The sequence below is a fragment of the Poecilia reticulata genome, chromosome 2 (assembly GCF_904066995.2).
Source record: "Poecilia reticulata chromosome 2, P_reticulata-male-v2, whole genome shotgun sequence".
Classification (NCBI taxonomy): Eukaryota; Metazoa; Chordata; class Actinopteri; order Cyprinodontiformes; family Poeciliidae; genus Poecilia; species Poecilia reticulata.
Window position 1 is genome coordinate 16,802,431 of NC_088831.1, and position 19,911 is coordinate 16,822,341.

Sequence of the window (19,911 nt, forward strand, 5' to 3'; positions counted from 1 at the left end):
GTTACCATGGGTTCCCTAGCAACAGGCTCAGCAGACTCTGAGGTGAGAGTTGGCTCATTCTCAGTGATTTGTTTTGGGAGTGCAATTAGCTTTCTGGACTCAGTCGTTATTTTTAATGCTCATAAAATCCGTTTTGATTTTTGTTGACGCTAATGCATCTGGGATTAATAGCTTTCTGGATAGGCCTGTCACAATACAGCAAGTTGATGCGATTAAACAATAACATTGTTGTCTTTGAGACCGTTTTCAAGAAATAAATTGCTAAAGGCATAATAATGCAAGTTTGCCTTCTCAAAGACCAGTAAGCTGTAGTTTTTGTAAAGAACACGTCACGCTGGAACTGGAAGACATTTGAAATATCCAAAATTAAACACAAACCACACAGATCCACAAACATAAACGCTAATGCATCTGGGATTATGGATTATAAAATCTTCGTAAACAAAGCCACCCTTCAAAAAAAATCTTATCACCCAAATGGAGGTTATGGAGCTCATTTTAATTTGACCGTCTCCTCCGCTCTGCTTCACTCTCAGTTCTCTGCATGGCCTTTAGAGGGCGCTGTTTGCCTTATGTAGCATTCAGGCAACAGGAACAGCAACGCATGAACACACACAAAACTAAGCTTTTTATGTAAATCCTTAAATACGACCAGTTGGACATTAAATCTGAACCAAGGGGATCGGTTGGATAACAGACTCATCATGAGGAGCTCATCCTGTCAGGGTAGTTTGGAAACTCCTGAGGTGTCATTGTTGCTGCTGCTTCAGGCTTCGACTGGGAGAAAAACAACAGTGTGTGGTTGCTACACCGCCCTGTAAATGTGGCACTGTGTGTGTGTGTGTGTGTTGTTTTTTTTTTACCACGTCTTTCTGTCAGTAACCCTGCTGCTTTGGCAGCTTGCCTCAATTCACATGAATAAGGGCACTTATTCACTCTGCACACATGGCAGGACTCGGCTTCTGAATGCACTCCAACTTCCTGGGCCTCTCTGTAGGACTGAGCACCAAATCACTGCTAAGCTCCTGATAAACATATAGGCTGTTTAAATATGAATAGAGCTCGCAGGTCGGACAAGATGAATAATGGCTGAACATTCGTTGGGAATAGTTAGGAATAGCGCATATATAAATGGAAACTTTGGATGTTTTCGTACACTGCAAAAATAAATTAACGTTTTTTCACGTTGGATGTTCTATCAATCATTGGATATACGCCTTGGACAGCACACGCTTGGCGCGACTCGACTCAGTTCTCAGGGATTTCCACTCGCAACCTTCACGTAGTGCGGACCCTTTAAGACTCCGACTTCTCTGGGGTCCCAAGTTCTGACTGAGAACACGACGACAGAACACTGCTGGTCACTGATTGGTGGAGTCACTGGTAGGGTCACAAGATGATGAACTTTATCTAAAAGGTGGCATTGTTCAACTCCAACAGAAATGTCACCTTTTGATGTGCTGATATAAAAAACAAACCAACAAACAAAAAACTGAGAGCTGCATCACCTCAAGAAAAACTCTCACAATAATGCGAGGCTGACCAATATGACTGAAAACATGTCATGATGGAAACATTTCTTATCAGCCAATATTGACAATTATTGATTCAGTTTTTGGGTCAAATATCCAAAGTGCTGCCAAATTAGAGACGTGACCTAATTTGGCACGTAAAGACCACAATGATTTGGTTAATGATTATTAACCAAATCATTGTGGTTAGTAAACCACAATGATTTATTAAAATGCCACAATAGAGATTCTTTAGATTATTTTCTTCAACTTTACTCAAATACAGAAGTTTATGTACATTTTCTTAGTATTTGATCTTTTGAACAGGTTCCTTTTGCCATCTTTTGCCTGCTATAACAGGTGATTTTTTTTGTTTCTTGTTTTGGTTTAGTACACATTGAAAGCATTACATAGTGGACTTAAAAAGATCTTAGAATCTCCTTCAGATCAGATGATTAGTTTGTCCTAATGTGTGAAATCTTAAACTGAAACAGGTGTGCTTTCTTTTCACTGTTAGCGTTAAGCTCTTTTTTTAAAATCTGATTAATAGTGAAGCAAAACATGTTGGTTCTCTGCAGCTGTGTCCAGTCTGGTGGAGTGAGTTGTGAGTTTCCTGCATGCTAAATGCCACTTCTTTAACTGCTCTGGAATTTCCCAAGTTGTTCCGAGTTTCTTCTGTTACATCCTGTTGGAACTGAGGCCGGGTCGTGTGCAGAGGGCCTGAGCCAGTCGGGCTCCGAGTGTACAAATTCTCGGGCAATCTAGAAAAATTAAGTTGGTGATTTTTTTATTTTTTCTATAGATTTTTGTCCACTACCTTTAAGAGGGCTGAGCATGTGGACTAACTGTAATCTCTTTACTCTCCACCTTTATGTTGCTGACGTTTCTTTTTGGCTTCTGACCAGCCAGCCGTCTGTTTTTGCACGTGTAGTGTGGGTCTTTGTCTTTTACAAGGCCAAACGGCAAACAGAGAAAGAATCTCAGCTTCAGGATGAGTCTGCTCTATGGGTTTAAAGTTCTGGTTTCAGTGCTAAATGCTCCTGTATGGAGGCCCATCCCCAACCTGTTGCTGTGCACAGCCAATCAGTGCTCTGAGAGTTTCCCCACAGTCGTCTTACTCTGTTCAGATCAGAACGACTAAGTGACAGTGACGGTCTATTTAAAAAAATTTTAAAAAATTAATGACATTAAATACTTGATCTACAGGCTGTAACATACTTTTTTTTTTTTTTACATATAATAGCAATAACCGTGAATATATATAATTTTTGCAGCAATAGGAACAGCTGTGGGGTTTGTCTTTTAAATAAAATTACATCTTGTTATGAAGTTTTGCTTTAAATGAACTGTAACCCCTGATATGCGGTTTTGAGTTGAATGAAAAGGTTTTGGGTTTAGAAACCGTTCTCACCGCTGACATTAATTTGTTTTTGAGTTTCTATCAGGTTTTTCCTCTTCACTTGTCACAACAGCACAACGGAAAACATCAGTGATTCCATTGAACCTGAAAAAGCTCAAAGTTAAATGAACATGAATTATTCTAAGCTGATGCAACAAACATCACAAGTCCTTTAAGGCTTTCCTTCCTGCTTTGTGACGGCCGGTCCTGCTGCGGTTCTGGACAGGACCGGCCGGCCGGACATAGGGTCCGAACGGGGCCTGTGGCCCTCTCAAAGCCAACTGAATAAAGAAAGGAGAGGAGGAGGGAAGCTTACGCCTGCAGCTGTATCCCCACACACATTAAGGGTCCCTGTGAAGGACACACACTCACACATCAGCCGTTCTTCATTAGATCATCCAGAGCTTAGAAATCCCTCAAGAAACACAATCAACGGATTATTGACCTGTAAACAGCTTTCCTAATCCATCTGGTGGTTAGAATTAGGGAACTTTCCCCTCCTGACTGTATGTTTGTGGACCACCTGTTTCCTGCACTCGCTTAATTCTCCCGGATCTCCTTTCCATCCAGGCTCAACTTTTTCCATGATGTCCCAGATTTCCGGGTGCTGGCCTGCGGAGGTGACGGTACAGTGGGCTGGATCCTCGACTGCATCGGTACTGAACATCTAACCTCTGGACTTGAGATGCCAATGTGTTTTGAGAGGAAACGTTCAGCATTAGGCCTCCTCTGAAGGCAATAATCCCATTTTTGCTGCTGACATTACAGATGAGATTAAAATAGTTTTGCCACTGTGGAATAATAATCCATCAGGGCAGGAAGCTCCGTCAGTGTTTCAACCTTATCTTTGTGTGCTTTTAGCAGACATTGTTTTTGCAGTCCTGGTCGATTCATGGAGGGGTGATTAAATTATAAAATAATTATTGTGACTTTAGTTTTTTTTTTAAAGGTTTTACTTTCATCACTCGCAACAGAGTTTGACTTGTCTTCTTCCTGCTTACAGATAAAGCTAAATTTACCAGATACCCTCCAGTGGCCATCCTCCCTCTGGGCACAGGAAATGACCTGGCACGATGTTTACACTGGGGAGGAGGTGAGAACTTCCTCAGACTCTGTCATTACAGTAATGTAGCGATATCTCCATATCAGAGTTTGTTTTTAAGTCGTATTTGATATACATATCATTTTCATAACAACTGAAGGTAAGGTAGTTACTTGATTGTGTTATAAAATGGCGCCATGTGCCTGGAAAACGCATTACTGCCTCAAGTGCATTGTTTAATAACTGAATCTGGATTGAACTGGGTTCTTTGATGAGTCCTTTGAGATGATGCATACAGTAAATTGGTGAACTGAATTAAGTAATATCTACCAGGTTAGGTCTGTCACACACATACTGTACTGTTTTCTCCACCAAAAACTAGCTGCTTGTCTTCACATGCTGCTCAGCCTGATCTGCCTTCAACCTTGAAAGCTGCTGAAAGATGATCCATTCAGCTGAGCTCCTCACTCCCCTGGAACTGGAAGCTTAATAACAACATTTTCATAAGGCTGAGTAAGAGCTGGGCTCATCTTCCCAGCAGCAACAATAAAGTAGTCACCACCAAGCTTTCATATAACAAGGCCATGGTTCTGTGATTAATCAACACAAGGCAATGAATTTACAGCACAACTGCTTTGTGTGTGTGAAGTTTTTAATTTAGCCATAACAACTCCCACTTTCAACTTTTTCGTTTCCTGGAATCGTGTCCTGAAGCCTTTCTAGAAACTGCTCAGTTTGGGAAATGTTTCCCTCATCAGGAACATCAGAGAAATAAGAATAAATGCGTGCCCCCATGCATATTTCTTCCATTTTTACTTGTTTCAGATCATCTAGCAAATTCTGCAGCAATAAATAAATTCTATAATAACCTGGGTTATTTAGGAGAAAATCCTTACCTTAATGGTTTTGAAGAACAGATATTTACACTCACTGAATAAAAAGACCAAAAAAAAATTTCACTGTCTGAAGTAAACTCAGGCCAAACATTTCTTGTTTTGGCTTGGATAGAATTACCAAAATATTTTTTATTTGCTAAATGATAGAAAACTTGGTGAGAGAAGTGATCAGTATGGACTGATGTGCACATGTTTTGTCTTCTTTTATCAGTACTCCAGTAAGCTGGCACTGTTGTGACTGTTTGGTCCTGTTTTTATTTATTTATTTATTGCTCAATTGTTTGCTTTTTGTTGTTTTTTTGTCTGTCTTGGTTGTTTGACTCTGAAAATTGTAAATAAATTTATATTTAAAAAAAGCTTTTGGATTTTTTTTTTTTTTACTTTTCTTGAACTCAAAAGTTTACAGACATTGGTCAGTACTGTCTTTTAAAAAATTTTGGCTTGGGTCAAACCTTTTAGGTTCTCACAATTGCTTGCCAAACTGACTGACTAATGTACTTGCATTGCCCAAATTTTTATTTTATTATTATACAAGTGTTGCTTTTCTACCAGACTGTCATTTAGTTGTGTTTTTCTTTTCCCTTCACCCTGTGTGGCTGTCCTGGCAGGATATGAAGGCGGCAACCTGATGACAATCATGAAGAACATTGAACACAGCACCAAGGTGGTACTGGACCGCTGGAACATCAACATCGTTCCTCACGACAAGGAGGAGAAGGGCGACCCCGTCCCTTACAGCATCGTCAACAACTACTTCTCTGTGGGAGTGGTAAGGCACATTTTCTGTGTCCTGTTTGTGCCGTAATCATCACATGTGTTCATACTTTAGTATGCTGGATAATAAATTGATGTTTCTGAAAAGCATAAAAAGCAATGATGATTATTTTTTGGCTGTGCAACAACAGATAAAATAAGTTTTGAACGCAACTTTCTTTTCCTTTTCCAATTAGACAAGTGAGATCAAATTCACTCCCGCTGATAACAACTCAAGTAACCAACAAGTACAAAAAGATCAAGCGAAATTATTTGACATTTCTAAAGTACTGAAGACCTGGATGTTCAATGAGTCATAGAAATCCAGAAAGTATTTAGAAACAATTCCTGCTGCTGTGTGCAGGTCAACATCAACTGGTCTGACATAAACCCGTTGCCTATTAAAAAAGGGCTACATTAACAAGATATTGCACGTTGGCATAATTGGTAAAAGTAAATAGACCTTCACAGATATTATTCTTGCTTTAACAAAAGAAATTGATATAAATGGTTGCAGTTGCATTTGGAACTTGAATGTTTCATTGTTTGCGTTTCTGTTGCAAAACCTGGAATTATGAAAATGAATCAACTTACTGGAAACAGCAATTTCAAAACAACTCACGTTTTTTGATAAAAAGATTTTGCGCTAGGATGAGGTGGCTTTTCAGCTGTATGAATCGAAATGTTCAAATACTGCAAATGAAACACTTTTTGTGCATCACATGGTCAACAGCTGGAGGTTACTACTGGCAAAAACCACAAAGATGACAGGAAGTGGTAGGAGGAGGATGGCGCTGCGTTTTTTAATGACTTAGCAGGTGAACAAACGCATTCATGTGTGATTTTAACTGAATTTGTTTTTTGATGGAAACAGCAATCGCAAAATTTAGTTTTTTGCATTAGCAGAATATTGACACAGTTTTGCTTGTAATGGAAATGCAGCTACTGAGTGCTGCTGGGAGTCATAATCTGTCATAATTAACATGGTTTTCACCAAAACCAGCAGCAGCCTGGGGCATGTTGTAAGCTGACTCACAGAGGAGTCACAAAAAGAATCAAGAACTGTCAAAGAACCAAGGGGCAGTCTAAGAGAGCTTAAGAAAGACACAGCAGATGCTATTCTTCCTATGAAATGCAGTCAGCTGCTATGAACGCTAAGCACACTCACTGTACGTCCCTGGATGTTTCTCCAAAGCCCAACTGGACTGGTCAGAATGAGGAACACTCTTCTGAACTCTGGAAAAGCTTCTGCAGTGATACGACACTTGGCTCAACAGAAATACTGTATGTTGTTGGAAACGCTGATTTGAACTCTGGCAAACGGCTCTGGATGCAGTTTGATCTTGTCATGAAAACTTCAGTAAAAACTTTGAGAGACGGATGATTTGATCTGTGTGGACGCACACAATTAGTTGAATCGTCTGTTGGTTTCTGCTTCCTCTGGGGCATGTTTGATCCCTTAATTGGAGGAAAAGAGCCTGCTGCCAGGTGACAGTTGCTTAGCAACCATTTTATGCCGTCTTAGAGATGCTTTACTGGGGCCTCGGGGGACATTTATGCAGGTGACAAACAAGGTGCTTATGAAGTTATGACAGCGTAGCACAGCTCTGCTCTTTTAGCCCCACTAGCTGCACAGACCAGAGGAAGTGACTGGTTACGGTCTTGGTGGGTAGGTTCTAGGTTTTCTTAATCAAACATTTTTCCTTCTTTTGTCTTCATTACTATTGGCTGTAATTAAGATGTTGTCTCCACTTTGTCAGTCAGTTTCCAGAGCTGTACCTAACATCAAGTTCTGAAATTTTGTTGTTCTTTAGCAAGCAACATGCTGGACTGATCATTTAAACTTTACATGCTGTAAGGGATTTTTAGAGCTCCAGCTTTGGAACGGTGGCACCTTTCACTCCTTGAGATGTGTCCAAACTGTTCACATGAGGTTCTCCTAAAAGCCTATAAGCTTTTAACATTTACATGCAGTAGAGAGTAACTCTGTCAATGTCTTCATTTAGTATAAATCTTAGATTGCAGTTGGCTAAAGCGAAGGGGCGTAATTGGCGGACGTCTACCATATTTCCACAGAAACTGAATTATTTACAAAGGAAATGGAATTAGGAGGCAATGCACCTTCAATGACACACACTGTGAGAACAGCACATGTAAAGACTTATGCTGAAAAATAATTTTTTTTTAAAACTTTGAAGGTCTTTGCTCACCTCTTCTAGGTTCCCCACCCCTTTGTGACCCCAGATCAGGTCTGGGGTTACAGTTTGACTCTTAAACCCAAGATACAGACGCATCTCAACAAAATTAGAACATCATCAAGAAGTTCATGTGTTTCACCAATTCAGTATTTAAATTCAGAAAGTGAATTAAAATGTTTCCTCTTATAAGAGTTCACAGCATGTCCTTTGGTAGGTTGCACTTCGTGAGTTGTCGCAGAAAGTGACGTCTCTGCTGGGCTTCCAAGCCGTTTCTGTGTGAGGACCAGTTCAGCTTCAGAGCAAGGTTGATTCCTATGAACCAGAAGCGAACCACAGCGGACACCGTGTTGCTGAGAGCAGTGAGGAGACTCCGGGGTGGGGGGGGGCTGTTCTCCTGAAGTCCGTCATCACGTCTACAGCCAGGTTAATCCCCAAGAGGTTCTGACCACACAAGTGGACCAGCCAATTTACATGCTGTCTGGGTGCAGACTTAATGTTGTCATGGATCAGACCATGACAACATGACCGGTGGTGGACACCACTAGCTAAAAAATTTGTTGCGCTAAAACTGATTCGCTATGTCAATATGGTATTTAGGGCCGACTTTCAACCATGTTCATACCAACCACATGTCAATGAGAAAACATGTTTCTACTTAGTATGTCGTCCTGAACAGAACCATATTAGTAATGCCAACCTGTACGGTTTGTGGAATTCCTGAAGTTACTGGCAATGACAGCTGAGTAAACAGGAGGTTCACACACACGCACACGCATACACACGCGCACACACACGCACACAGACACACACACACGCACACACACGCACACACACGCACACACACACACAGGTCTGCCAAGTTGCAGTCTTCTGTGTAGAGAGAGATGAGTTGGGAGAGAACACACCACTAGGGGGCGCTGGTTTGGATGGTTCTGGTGCCTGACCATTACCATTTCTGTTAAATAAGAAATGCAATTAAAATCATACGTGAATAAGCTTGTTCACACGGTAAGTCATTAGAAAACATACAACACTGTGATCCTCCAACTAGTTCCTGTTGTTGTCTTCTTCGTGGTTTGTGTCAGTGGCAACATCCTGTTGTTGATCACGTGACTTGTATGATGCGAAAGTATTTGCATTGCAGTTTTGCAAAATAAACCAATTTCCATATGGACAATAAAACACCTCATCCTAGAGCCAAAGGTTTAGTTTAGTTTTTTTTTTTTTATCAAAAAAACCATGAGTTTTTTTATTTTTTTTAACTTTGGTTTTTTTTTAGCAGGCTTCCTGATGAATTTATTTTCAAAATGTCAAATTGTGCAATAATATGATCGATGGAAAGGCAGCTTCAGCGCCACCAACTAAGAACTCAGGGAAGTAATCGTGGAAATGAGAAATTAACAAGAAATACCTTCTGATATTTATTAGTTATTGAACTTTAGAGAAAGTGTCTGAGCGGTGGCGATCAGCAGAACAAACACCAAAACACGATGCGGAGTCGAGAGCAAGGCACTGTGGCTGGGTTGGACTGACGCTCATTTAGGTCTGTGTGTAACTCTAGCATTGTGTGGATTCGAGAAAAACTTTGTTTATGGAGAATCAGGACTGTTTAATATGACAAGTATTTCCTGAGTAGCCACATTCTGACACAAAGGAGCTTATGTCATTGTGTGTGAGCATGTTTTGTTTCTACCCAAACCTGATCCAAGGAGCCGGGAGAAGCCGTGCAGTTTGATTTGGGTTTATTCTGACTCAGCCTCACAATCATCTTCCCACTAATCTGCTGCTTAAGCAGTCACAGTGATGTAGGCTCACACAAACAAACAACATATTTGTGTCCCAAATTGTTTTTTTTAAATGATCTCAAAATAATGAGAACATGTGAAATGGAGACCAGAGCATTGCTGGATTGGGTCTGTTCAGAGGACAGTTTGATGTGAGGAAGTGCTGACTTGTGGGTTTAATGTAAAGGTTTTCTGCGCGAGGCTGCATGCCCACTTTGACTGTGCCGAACTTGGCGACAGATTGCTGACCCTCCAGGAGCCTCTGTGACAGATGGCTGAGAGTCTGTGTGCACACGGCACCTGAGCAAACCTGACTCTGACTCACATCGCTGATGGCGCCGTTACTAAGACCTCAAATCTGCTTCGCAAACCATACAAGGCCCGTGTTTCCTGCCGTCCCATCCCAGACCTTGCTGGTCGGGCTTTTGGTTGCCACAGCGACGGGAGGCTGGCAAGGCCGAATTTGAAAGCTTCCACAGTCATCTGTCCTTTATCTCGCTGACTTAATTGTGGATGACACAGTGTGGAGCATGTGGCCGGCTCAGCTGAACCACTCAGAGCTGTAAATCAGAAGGTGAAGTATTTTATTTCAACTTATGAAGAATGCATCTTTCCAGAAAAAATAAATACATTTTTGGATTCTCCATATGTGACTTTCAAGTTTGTTACTACTTAGGAAAAAGCTTTAAGCAACTCTAAATTTGCTTATGGATGTGGGGGGGGGGCATGCATCAATCATGGAGTTCATCTACTGTCTTGTCAGCCATTACTGACTTTTCTAACTGGGGTTGCTTAGAGAGGTTATGAGTAGACAGGATCCCACCTTGTACACGTCCTCCGTTAACAAGAACAGGTTCTATGTTGGTGTAAGATGTGTTATCATAGTTAAAGTTGAAGGAATACATCCAGTCCACCCAACCAGATGATACTGATTACTGGGATTATGTGAACAATTTTAGAATTTAAAACATTTGTGTTTGCTTGTTTGAAGAGGCAGTGTTATGTATTCACCAGGCACATAGAGTCATATATTAGCAGTCATGTAACTATGCTACCTTCAGTGTTATAAAAATGCTGTATATATCAAATGTGACTTAAAAGAAATTTAACTTCATAATTTAACACCTTGGTTCTGTGTCTCTTTAAAAACTCCTGCTCTTTCTGAAACTCCACCTTCAGGAAGTCATCACAACATGGCTCTTCTCTGTTAACCCCATCTATTAACATTTCTACCAGCATTACTCTGAGAAGTAGTTCAGAAAATGTGCAGTTCCACCAGGTGTTTGCTAGTTTCTTCTGGCTAGTCTGAAGGATCTGAATGGGGAAGGCTGCTCTGTGAGGCAGAAGCTTGAAAGCTTGGAAACTGCAATTAAAACACCACTTCATTTTTTACCTCAAAATAAGACTTTCAAATATGTAATAACATGTCAAGCTTATTTCACTCAAGTTCACATCCTTATAGTAACAGCTAGGCTTTCTTTGACAGACAGCTGACAGCCTACTGGACAGCACTTCACAAGACAGACTTCACTTTGTAGAGAAATATTGGCACATTTCAATACCGCATCACCCCATGTCGAACAATAGACCCTGATTCAATGCCATTCAAGAGTTCAATTCACAACTCGCATCACAACCTAGGTCAATTTTTTTACAACCAGAAATATTTCTAAGCATCCAAATTTGTTTTTCTTGTAAGTGCAGAAAAAGTGCAGTGACCGTATTTCAGCCAGCTGACCTGCAGCCGGTGGGGAGGGGCCATAATGCTCTACACTACATAGAGCAGAAAGGCTTTACATAATAAAAATGGTAGATTATGATTTTTTTTAAAGGGGACCTATTATGCACAATTCACATCTTGCATGTTTATGTACTTCCACTTGAGTTTCTAAACAGCCTAAGCAGTTAAAAAAAACACTCAGCCTCATTTTGGAAATAAGTTGATGGTTTTTTGGTACTGCTGTCACCTAGCAACCCGAGCTCCAGCACATTTGGTCAGCTAGTTTTACCACTGTATGTCATTTTCTAGGAACTAGTGGACTACAAAACATGTTCAGTAATACATGTTTTGTAGCCAATAGACCTGTCCTAACATGTTCAAGGAAACATACCAGGTCACCTTTAGCCTTACAGAGTTTGAATGAAGGTTTTGATCATGTAAATGATCAAAATGACAAACGCAGCCTGAAGTGTGCATCAGCACTTCCAGCACAACGAAGCAAAGGGATGATCTGATGCTGAAGACACCAAACCTTTCAGAGCTCCCCAAGTAAACACAGTTTTTATTCCGTCTTCCATTTTCCCCTAATTAGTTCCACTCAACACACTTGTATCACTTCCTAAACACTTTGGCTTCACCTTTGGCCTGGAAACTATCTGAGAGGAGGAATCAGGGAGAAGGAAATGACACCATGTCAGCAGCTATGATAGATGGCACCTCATGTTTCAGAGAGGAAGCTGACCCCATGCTGTCAGTGTGTTTATATGTGCCTGTATGTCTCTGCTCCTCGCTGGATGTGTGATGTGCTATGCTGTGGGATCATTCCCAGTATTAATGACCAGTCTCTGCAGCCTTCCCTGACTTTGGCATGTTTGACTGGAGAACAGATATAAGGATGTTAAGCAGTCTGTTAGTAACAGCAGTTTATGGAGTTTAGTACACATAAAAAGTCAGTTTTCCATATTCCAAACTGCAGAAACTGTACAGAGAGGTGTGCGTGCATGCGTGCGTGCGTGTGTGTGTGTGTGTGTGTGGTCCTGGCACCGACTGAAGGTCAGGGGAAGTATCAGTGACAGGAAGCCAGCTACTGCCAGGTTCAGGCCAGGTTACTGCCGTAATGAATGACCGTGCTGAGTGACACCTGGCTGGTTCTAAAGACATGAGGAGCAGCGTGCACATGCTTTGATACACAACCTCACACACACATTAACACACAGCGAGAGAGAGGTGTTAAAAAGCAGAGAAAGCTGGCTGCAGCTCCTAAATATATTCCTATCAGGTAACTCTATATTATCAGGGACAGAGAGTGATCCCAATCTGTTTTTTCTCCCGGTTTTGGATTGTTTGCCTCAGTTTTGGTCTTGTGTTAGTCTAGTTTCACAAACTGCTTCAAGGCTGTTTCAACACTATAGTTTTTGCCAAAATTACAAAAACTTTACTCCCTTAACAATCCAAGGCCTAGCCCAAGACCAGGAAACAACAAGTCCAGACCCCAAGACTGGTCCTCCATCCGTGGTGCATAGTGACGTGCTGTTTTGCTGTTTATTAGCATTGATCTGATTGCTTAATACTAGGATACAGTATATTGCCAAAAGTATTTGCTCACCCATCCAAATGATTAGAATCAGGTGTTCCAGTCACTTCCATGACCACAGGTGTATAAGATGAAGCACCTACACATGCAGACTGTTTGTACAAACATTTGTGAAAAATGGGTCGCTCTCAGTACTCGGTGAATTCCAGAACTGTGACTGGTCTGCACAGAGTCCTGACCCCAACCTGATAAAACACCTTTGGGATGAATTAGAGAGGAGACTGATAGCCTGGCCTTCTCGTCCAACATCAGTATATGACCTCACAAATGCACTTCTGGAATAATGGTCAAAAATCCTCATAAACAGCCTTCAACTCTTTGCGGACAGCCTTTCCCGAAGAGTTGAAGCTATTCTAGCTGTAAATGGTGGACCAATGTCATATTGAACCCTACGGATTAGGAATAGGATGTCATTTCAGCTCATATGCGAGTCAAGGTGGGAGAACCAATAGTTTGGCAATATAACGTATCTTTTGTATCCCTACTTGGGGAGTTTCACTAAGCTAGTGTGTATTTCCAGCCATCCAGCCTGCCCGCTTACCTGGGGTTGGGCTGCAGAGGCAGCAGCTTCAGAAGGGAGGCCCAGACTTCCCTCTCCCCAGCCACTTCTTCCAGCTCCTCCGGGCAAATCCCAAGGCGTTCTCAGGCCAGCCGAGAAACATAGCCCCTCCAGTGTGTCCTGGGTCTTCCCCAGGGCCTCCTCCCATGCCCGGAGCACCTCACCAGGGAGGCGTCCAGGAGGCATCCTGACCAGATGCCCGAGTCACCTCAACTGGCTCCTCTCGACATGAAGGAGAAGTGGTTCTACTATGAGTACCTCCAAGATGACTGATTTTCTCGCCCTATCTCTAAGGGAGAGCCCAGACACCCTATGGAGAATACTCAATTTGGCCGCTTGTATCCGCAGCCTTGTTCTTTCGGTCATGACCTAAAGTCATGACCATAGATGTGGGTAGGAACGTAGATGAACCGGCAAATCAATAGCTTCCCTTTTTGACTCAGCTCTCTCTTCACCACAACAGATTGTCATTCTCTGTCTTAACTTTGTTTGCTGTATTGTTTTTATCCCTGCTCATTTTTATTAGCAGGGGAATCTGTACTGACACCCTGGCACCCTGCCTGCCTCTGCAGGTGTTTCACTTCTCTGCAACAAGAGGAATCAGAGTTGGCACGAGGCAGGTGGACGGGTGTGATGACACACATCTGTTTGTTCACGCTCACATCGGGGCTCTGGCTAGCTCTGATGCAAAGTGCTGAGATCTCACAGACATCGGATCTTAAAATAGAGGGTCATCTTCAGTTTAACTGAGACCAAATTTGATACTGGGTCCTGTGGCGAGAGTTAGACATCACTGCAGGCTAACTTTAGGCACAGCTATCCATCTTAACACCTCACTATTCTCAGATCTCTTGCTTAGGTTACTCAAGATTTCAGACACATCCAAAGCATGCAGTTGATTAAAGGGACAGTGCTCACATGCAGCAGAATAAGGTTTTCTTTATATTTGGTCTGAAGAGATGGACATATATCTGACATTTAGGCAGAACCAGATGTTCTTGTTCATTGAGGGGCATAAAGCAGTGACTGTGTGTTGCAGTGAAGTGGTCACGCTCCATCACATGAGCCACATCCTGGAGTTAAATCTGCATCAGCCACATGATATCCTCTGATGTCCAGTGGATTTATAACTTATATCGAGTCCAGTGGTTGCTTATCAGTGAAAGGCACATTACGTCCTCAGGCCTGGGTGCAGCAAAAGCAGCTCTGGTCCAGCTCAGGGCCAATTAGGCCTGCTGGGTTCAGCTCACCCCATCCACTGTGAGTATGTCTGTCTCTGTTGCTTTACTTAGAGGATCACGGTGGATTCTGTTTTCTTCACAATGAGTCAAGGTATTCTAGGACATCTGCTGAGTGACGACTCGTATTTTTCTTATGATTTATTTTTTGGTTCATGCATTTTATTGCACCACTAGGAAATAACTTTTACGATGTATTCACACCCTCCCTCTTTAGTTCATTTTAATCAAACCCTAGTTTATTTGTCTGGATGGTCCGGTTTGTTTGTGGAGGTGTGAATGCACAATCTAGTTCTGATACGGACCAATAGAGCAAACTGTGGTTTTCCTACAACCCAAGGTCTGGGTTTAGTTAACATGAAGTCTGGTGAGGTTAGAATGCATATGTGAATGCCAAGCGGACCAGAGACCGCTCCAAAAGCAGGAAGGGGACTATAGAGAAGGGCATTCTGGGTAAACCAAAACAAATGCAAGAGTCTAAATATAGAGGTACAAATGGCTTGTTACCAAAGATAAATATAAATCCTACAACCACTAAAATCTGAAGCTACTCTGTATTTGTTTACATTTTGTGAAGAAGGAAGTTGCACTCTTCTTCGGAGGTTTTCATGCCCTTTTCTTCAGTAGTTCTTGGTGCAGTGCGCCCACTGGCGAGGGGGGGAACAGGTTTTTTAAAGGGTTTGGTTTGTTTGACACGGTGCAGTGTGAAAAATTAACTGCTAAAAATGTGACAAATGTTGCAGTTTTGGTCACTAATCAAACCAAGTGTTCCAGACTATCAAGTGTGATAATCCGGTCAGATGTGAGTTTTCACACTGCCTAATTGATCTATGATCATTTAGGTTAGTTTTCACACCTGATAGTCTGTGTCATGTGGTAGATATCAGCCGACTGGTGAGAGAAAAATAGATCTTGATCTCAAAAAGTTTGGTCACCCCAGATCTAACTACTGGACGTCATTAAGGCCTTTGAAGAACCGAGGCTGTATCAAAGGAAAATGTTAATAGTTGAAGATGTAGGAGACTGGAGGTGTTGTCTCTTTGTGAGGTCAGTCTGAGGCTGCTCTGGTGACTCATCAGGCTTACATTCACCCCAGCCCCAGAGGTCAGAGGTTAAACACATGGGAGGAGGAGGAGGTTAGATCCTATTTGAGCTGCATTCAGACCAACCTCTGACCTCTAGCTGCTGCTTCTAAAACTCTGTCGTTGTCCCCGTCTTAAACCTGTTAGGAGGAGTTCACCAGACCAATCATCTTCGATCAACTTTACAACAAAAATGCCACAATTTTCAGGGGTTTATTATCTTTATGGTGAATAAAATCTTGATGGCTTTAAGAGGTTTTTCTGCTCAGCCGTGTTCCAAACATTTATTATTAAACTGCCAGGAATTTTTCCAGCTGGTTTATTTGTTATTTATTTGTGAACCACTAAGTGAAAATAACCAGAAACAGTTCTTAGTTTAAGTTCATGCTAGTTAGATTAATTTGGTGCCTTTAATGATTTTTTAAAATTTTCCAGAGCTGACCCATTATACGACATATTTGAGTGCAAGTGGAATTGTTTTGTGGACTTTAATCCACACATGCTCAGAAATATACATGCAGACTCATATGTGAATGGAAACCCATACTAATATCCAGTAGCAAGTTGCACATTACCCATTGCTTCTGATGTTGATGTTGCGGGATATTTCTCCACTCTTCTCAGGAGAATTGATAGAATTTATTCGTATTGTTTGGCAATGTCAAAACAATAAAATATTCTTCCAGCAAGCATTGTGTGCAGCACCCAAGACTTCTTGACTGAAAGTCTCTTAGTCCTAGAAGTGTCTTGGATGATGGTTCAGTGTTTGTGTTTCTGTACTTTAATCCCGAATCATTTGATATTTGGGCCTTGACTTTTAATTTACTACTCCTACATAGCAACAATAGCAACTTTGAATCTGTCAGGGTTTATATGAGTTCCATAATCTCCATGCACTGTTATTGTGGAGTCTCATCAGGTTTTTCCCTTTTCAACTGCTGCAGAGTTTCTCCAAAATCTCAGCATAGTGTGCAGCAGACACCAGGAATTCACTGAGGTTAAAGATCACAATCACCCATGAATAGTTTAAATCTACAAATACTTAAGACCCCTTATAAAAAAAAAGCTTAGAACTGCCTACTTCATTAGTTCACACACCAAATATACCTTAATATGCATTAATAGACACAGTGGAAACGGTCTTAGCACTACCATAGAAGCTAACGTCTTCTGTACCACTGCTCTTGATGGAACAACTAATTAATGGCAAGGATAATGAATGGTGCTCCTGGATTGGCTGCTTTGCGGCCATGCTGTTTGAGATGCTATCGGCACCAATAGTGTGTCGAGTTGCTGATGTTGTCTCCTCTGTTCTTCACACAGGATGCCTCCATCGCCCACCGCTTTCATATGATGAGAGAAAAACACCCTGAGAAGTTCAACAGCAGGTTAGTGGAGTCGATCTGGAGCGTTGATACGGGAGTCCAAACTGCTTTTCATTTAATTTGGAGCACTGTGGAATGACGAGTTTCTGTCACTTCAACAGAAACTCGTCACTTCCTTTGTGTTGTCCAGGGTAAGGATGACGTTCTCAACTAAATATGAAATCAGGTTTCTGGTCTGGAAGTCTTGGGATGCAGAGTGAAATAAAGATAGACTGTAGCACAAATGACACAAGTGGAGATTTGAGTCATCCTAATAGCACAGAAGTAGCTTTAAATGGCCATCCGTGAGAGCAAGTACATGGCAGTCTAATTAAAAGTTATATAATGTTCCAGGCTGCCTGAGGAAGGTCAGGACTGGGAGTCACAGTGGTCCATATAGAGGATGTAAAGAAATATCTGAGGAAGGACGAGCTGCAGAACATACAGTCACCCTGCAACAATCTGTCACAGCAACGGCTTCATCTGGCGGCTAAAGTCACACATTTATTACTCTGGTGTTTCAAACTAAACTTAAAATATATGAAACAAAATGCTGTCATTTCAGACTCCTTGTTAACACATATTGGAGGACCAATGACAAATGCTGGATTTCTATATTTGTTCTAAATATTTGATCACTCTTACATATTTCTATATGTAATTGTATTAATCAGGTGGTGTCAAATTAAATTAGCCCAGACGGGTTTTTTTTTTTTATCCTTTTATTTTTTTGTTTTCAGTTTTATATTACAGAAACATTTATCTTTGCATAAAGAAATGTTCTGTTCCAATTGGTCCACAAAGAATTTTATTTTGGAAATATTTAAAGGAAGTCTGATGTAAGTAATCCCCTTACACTACAACTGCTCACAGCGAGCATGAGTGCATAACTTCACTTCCTATTTTACATTTAAATAAGCAGGAAATCATATAATGGCTTGTGAAAGACACAGCAGGCCTGAACGCAATGCGTGAAATGTGATATTGCTTGTGTTGATCATTCAACAGACTGATGTGCAAAAAGAATATATTGTTTTTAGCCGCTTGAAGTAGTTTTTGTTTTCAAAAATGTTTCCTCAGTTTTATTCCGCTAGCTTTCGTTAACTATAATAACCCTGGACAAATCACCTGTCCATCGCTAGGCAGCATACAGACAAACAATCCTGCACCTACCACCGTACAAGGGCCAATTAGGGAACCTGTTAACATTGCAGTCATGTTTCTGGACTGTGGGAGGTGCTAGAGTACCCAGAGAGAACCCACGCATGCACAGGGAGAACAACATGCAAGCTTACCTGTAGAAAGACCCAAGTTGGGATTTGAACCCAGGAACTTCCTGCTGCAGGGCAGCAGTACAATCCACATACAAAGAACACAGATATATTAATGTTAGAACAAGCTCAGTTCAGTGAGCACCAGCTCAGAAGTTTTGGGGCAGGAATCTGTAGATTTGACTGCTTCTCCAGCTCCTGATGTACTTCTGGCAGCAGTTTGCTCCAGTTCATCACCTTAACTCACTGGTTCCCAACCATCCCAGCTTCCGCCCCACAGGACAGAAAGTAAGACGGTCATAACTCTGATTCTTAGTGAAACACACAAGGATTTTTGCAGAGTCAGTAAATAATCAGTGCGATGACAACACAGCCAGCATCAGCAGCCAATACACTGACCAACATGTTGCTTTAGCTTAGTTTCCAGAGCTGATTAAAAAAAATAAATCTTTTACAACATTTCTAAAATGCAGAAGCTTTCGTCATTGTTGCTATGTAGCTTGAGTTCTAAGGAGACCCCAAGACCCTAGACTTCCATATTCATGACCCCCAAGTGGGACCTTGACCCCAGCTTTGGTAACTTCAGCCTTAACTGACCGCGATTACAAAACTCAGTCATCTTTCAACAGCAAAGTGAAATATCAGAGCTTGTTTTGAATGCCGGTGAGTCCCATGTTGTGTATCACGTTGTCATGCAAACAACATGGAACACAACGCATGCTGCTGTTTTCTTCACAAGTTAATTAGTCTGTGGAAATTAAAGGAGAAGAATGAGACAAGAGAATTAAGAAGAAAAGGAAAGATCCGTAGTTTCTTCTTTAACTCAGGGATGAAAGCATGACGTGTTCTCTGTTTGGATCCACTAAATGGTTTAAAGATGTGATAAGGAGAACCTGTCTTACTAAATACATGTAAGCCCACAGATTTAAGATGATAAGCTACAGAGCTCTTTCATTAATGAAACCTCTGCTAATGTTTACTAAATACACATTATTGACAGCGAGTTTCAGAAAACGGCACCAACCTCCCTCTGTACAGTGTTCTGTACAGTAAGCCAACACTGGCCCATTGTCCTGCCAGTAGAGCAGAGAGCTGACGGACAACTGTGACTGTTTTATTAAGACCCGACTGATGTTTTGGCTGGGAACGTTTCCCTCTGCTTTGACAGCGGTGTGAACTGAAACGAGTCAGTGTTCAGAAGGAGCAGCTTGTCCTCTGCGGGCGCACATGACAAATCACCTCTGACCCCTGAGAGAGGCCCACGGCTTCATGTAGCACTTAGCTTTATTGTCCTGGCCGTCACTCAGCGCTCCGCGCTGCCAGCATGGGGGCTCCTCACAGCCACTCTGCTGCTCTGCTTCTCACCCCCCTCCAGTGTCACCCCTTCCTCACCCCCGGGCCTGTTGGGACAGAAGGAGTGTGACTCCTCACACCCAGCCTGTGCAGAGAGCCACCGCACACTAATGACATGTCACATGGAGTCCAGGCTCTGTTTTATAC

At 41.8% G+C, this 19,911-nt stretch overlaps 1 protein-coding gene across 6 annotated transcripts in view; it reads left to right on the forward strand.

Annotated features, from left to right (window-relative positions):
- Positions 1 to 19,911, forward strand: part of dgkg (diacylglycerol kinase, gamma) — a 114,853-nt gene that overhangs the window by 57,968 nt on the left and 36,974 nt on the right. For all 6 annotated transcript variants that reach the window (XM_081598794.1, XM_081598805.1, XM_081598808.1 and 3 more), the window contains 4 exons: positions 3,481 to 3,566; positions 3,914 to 4,003; positions 5,457 to 5,617; positions 17,100 to 17,164. In XM_081598794.1, coding sequence (XP_081454920.1) covers positions 3,481 to 3,566; positions 3,914 to 4,003; positions 5,457 to 5,617; positions 17,100 to 17,164 — 402 coding nt within the window. The remainder of the gene's footprint in view (positions 1 to 3,480; positions 3,567 to 3,913; positions 4,004 to 5,456; positions 5,618 to 17,099; positions 17,165 to 19,911) is intronic.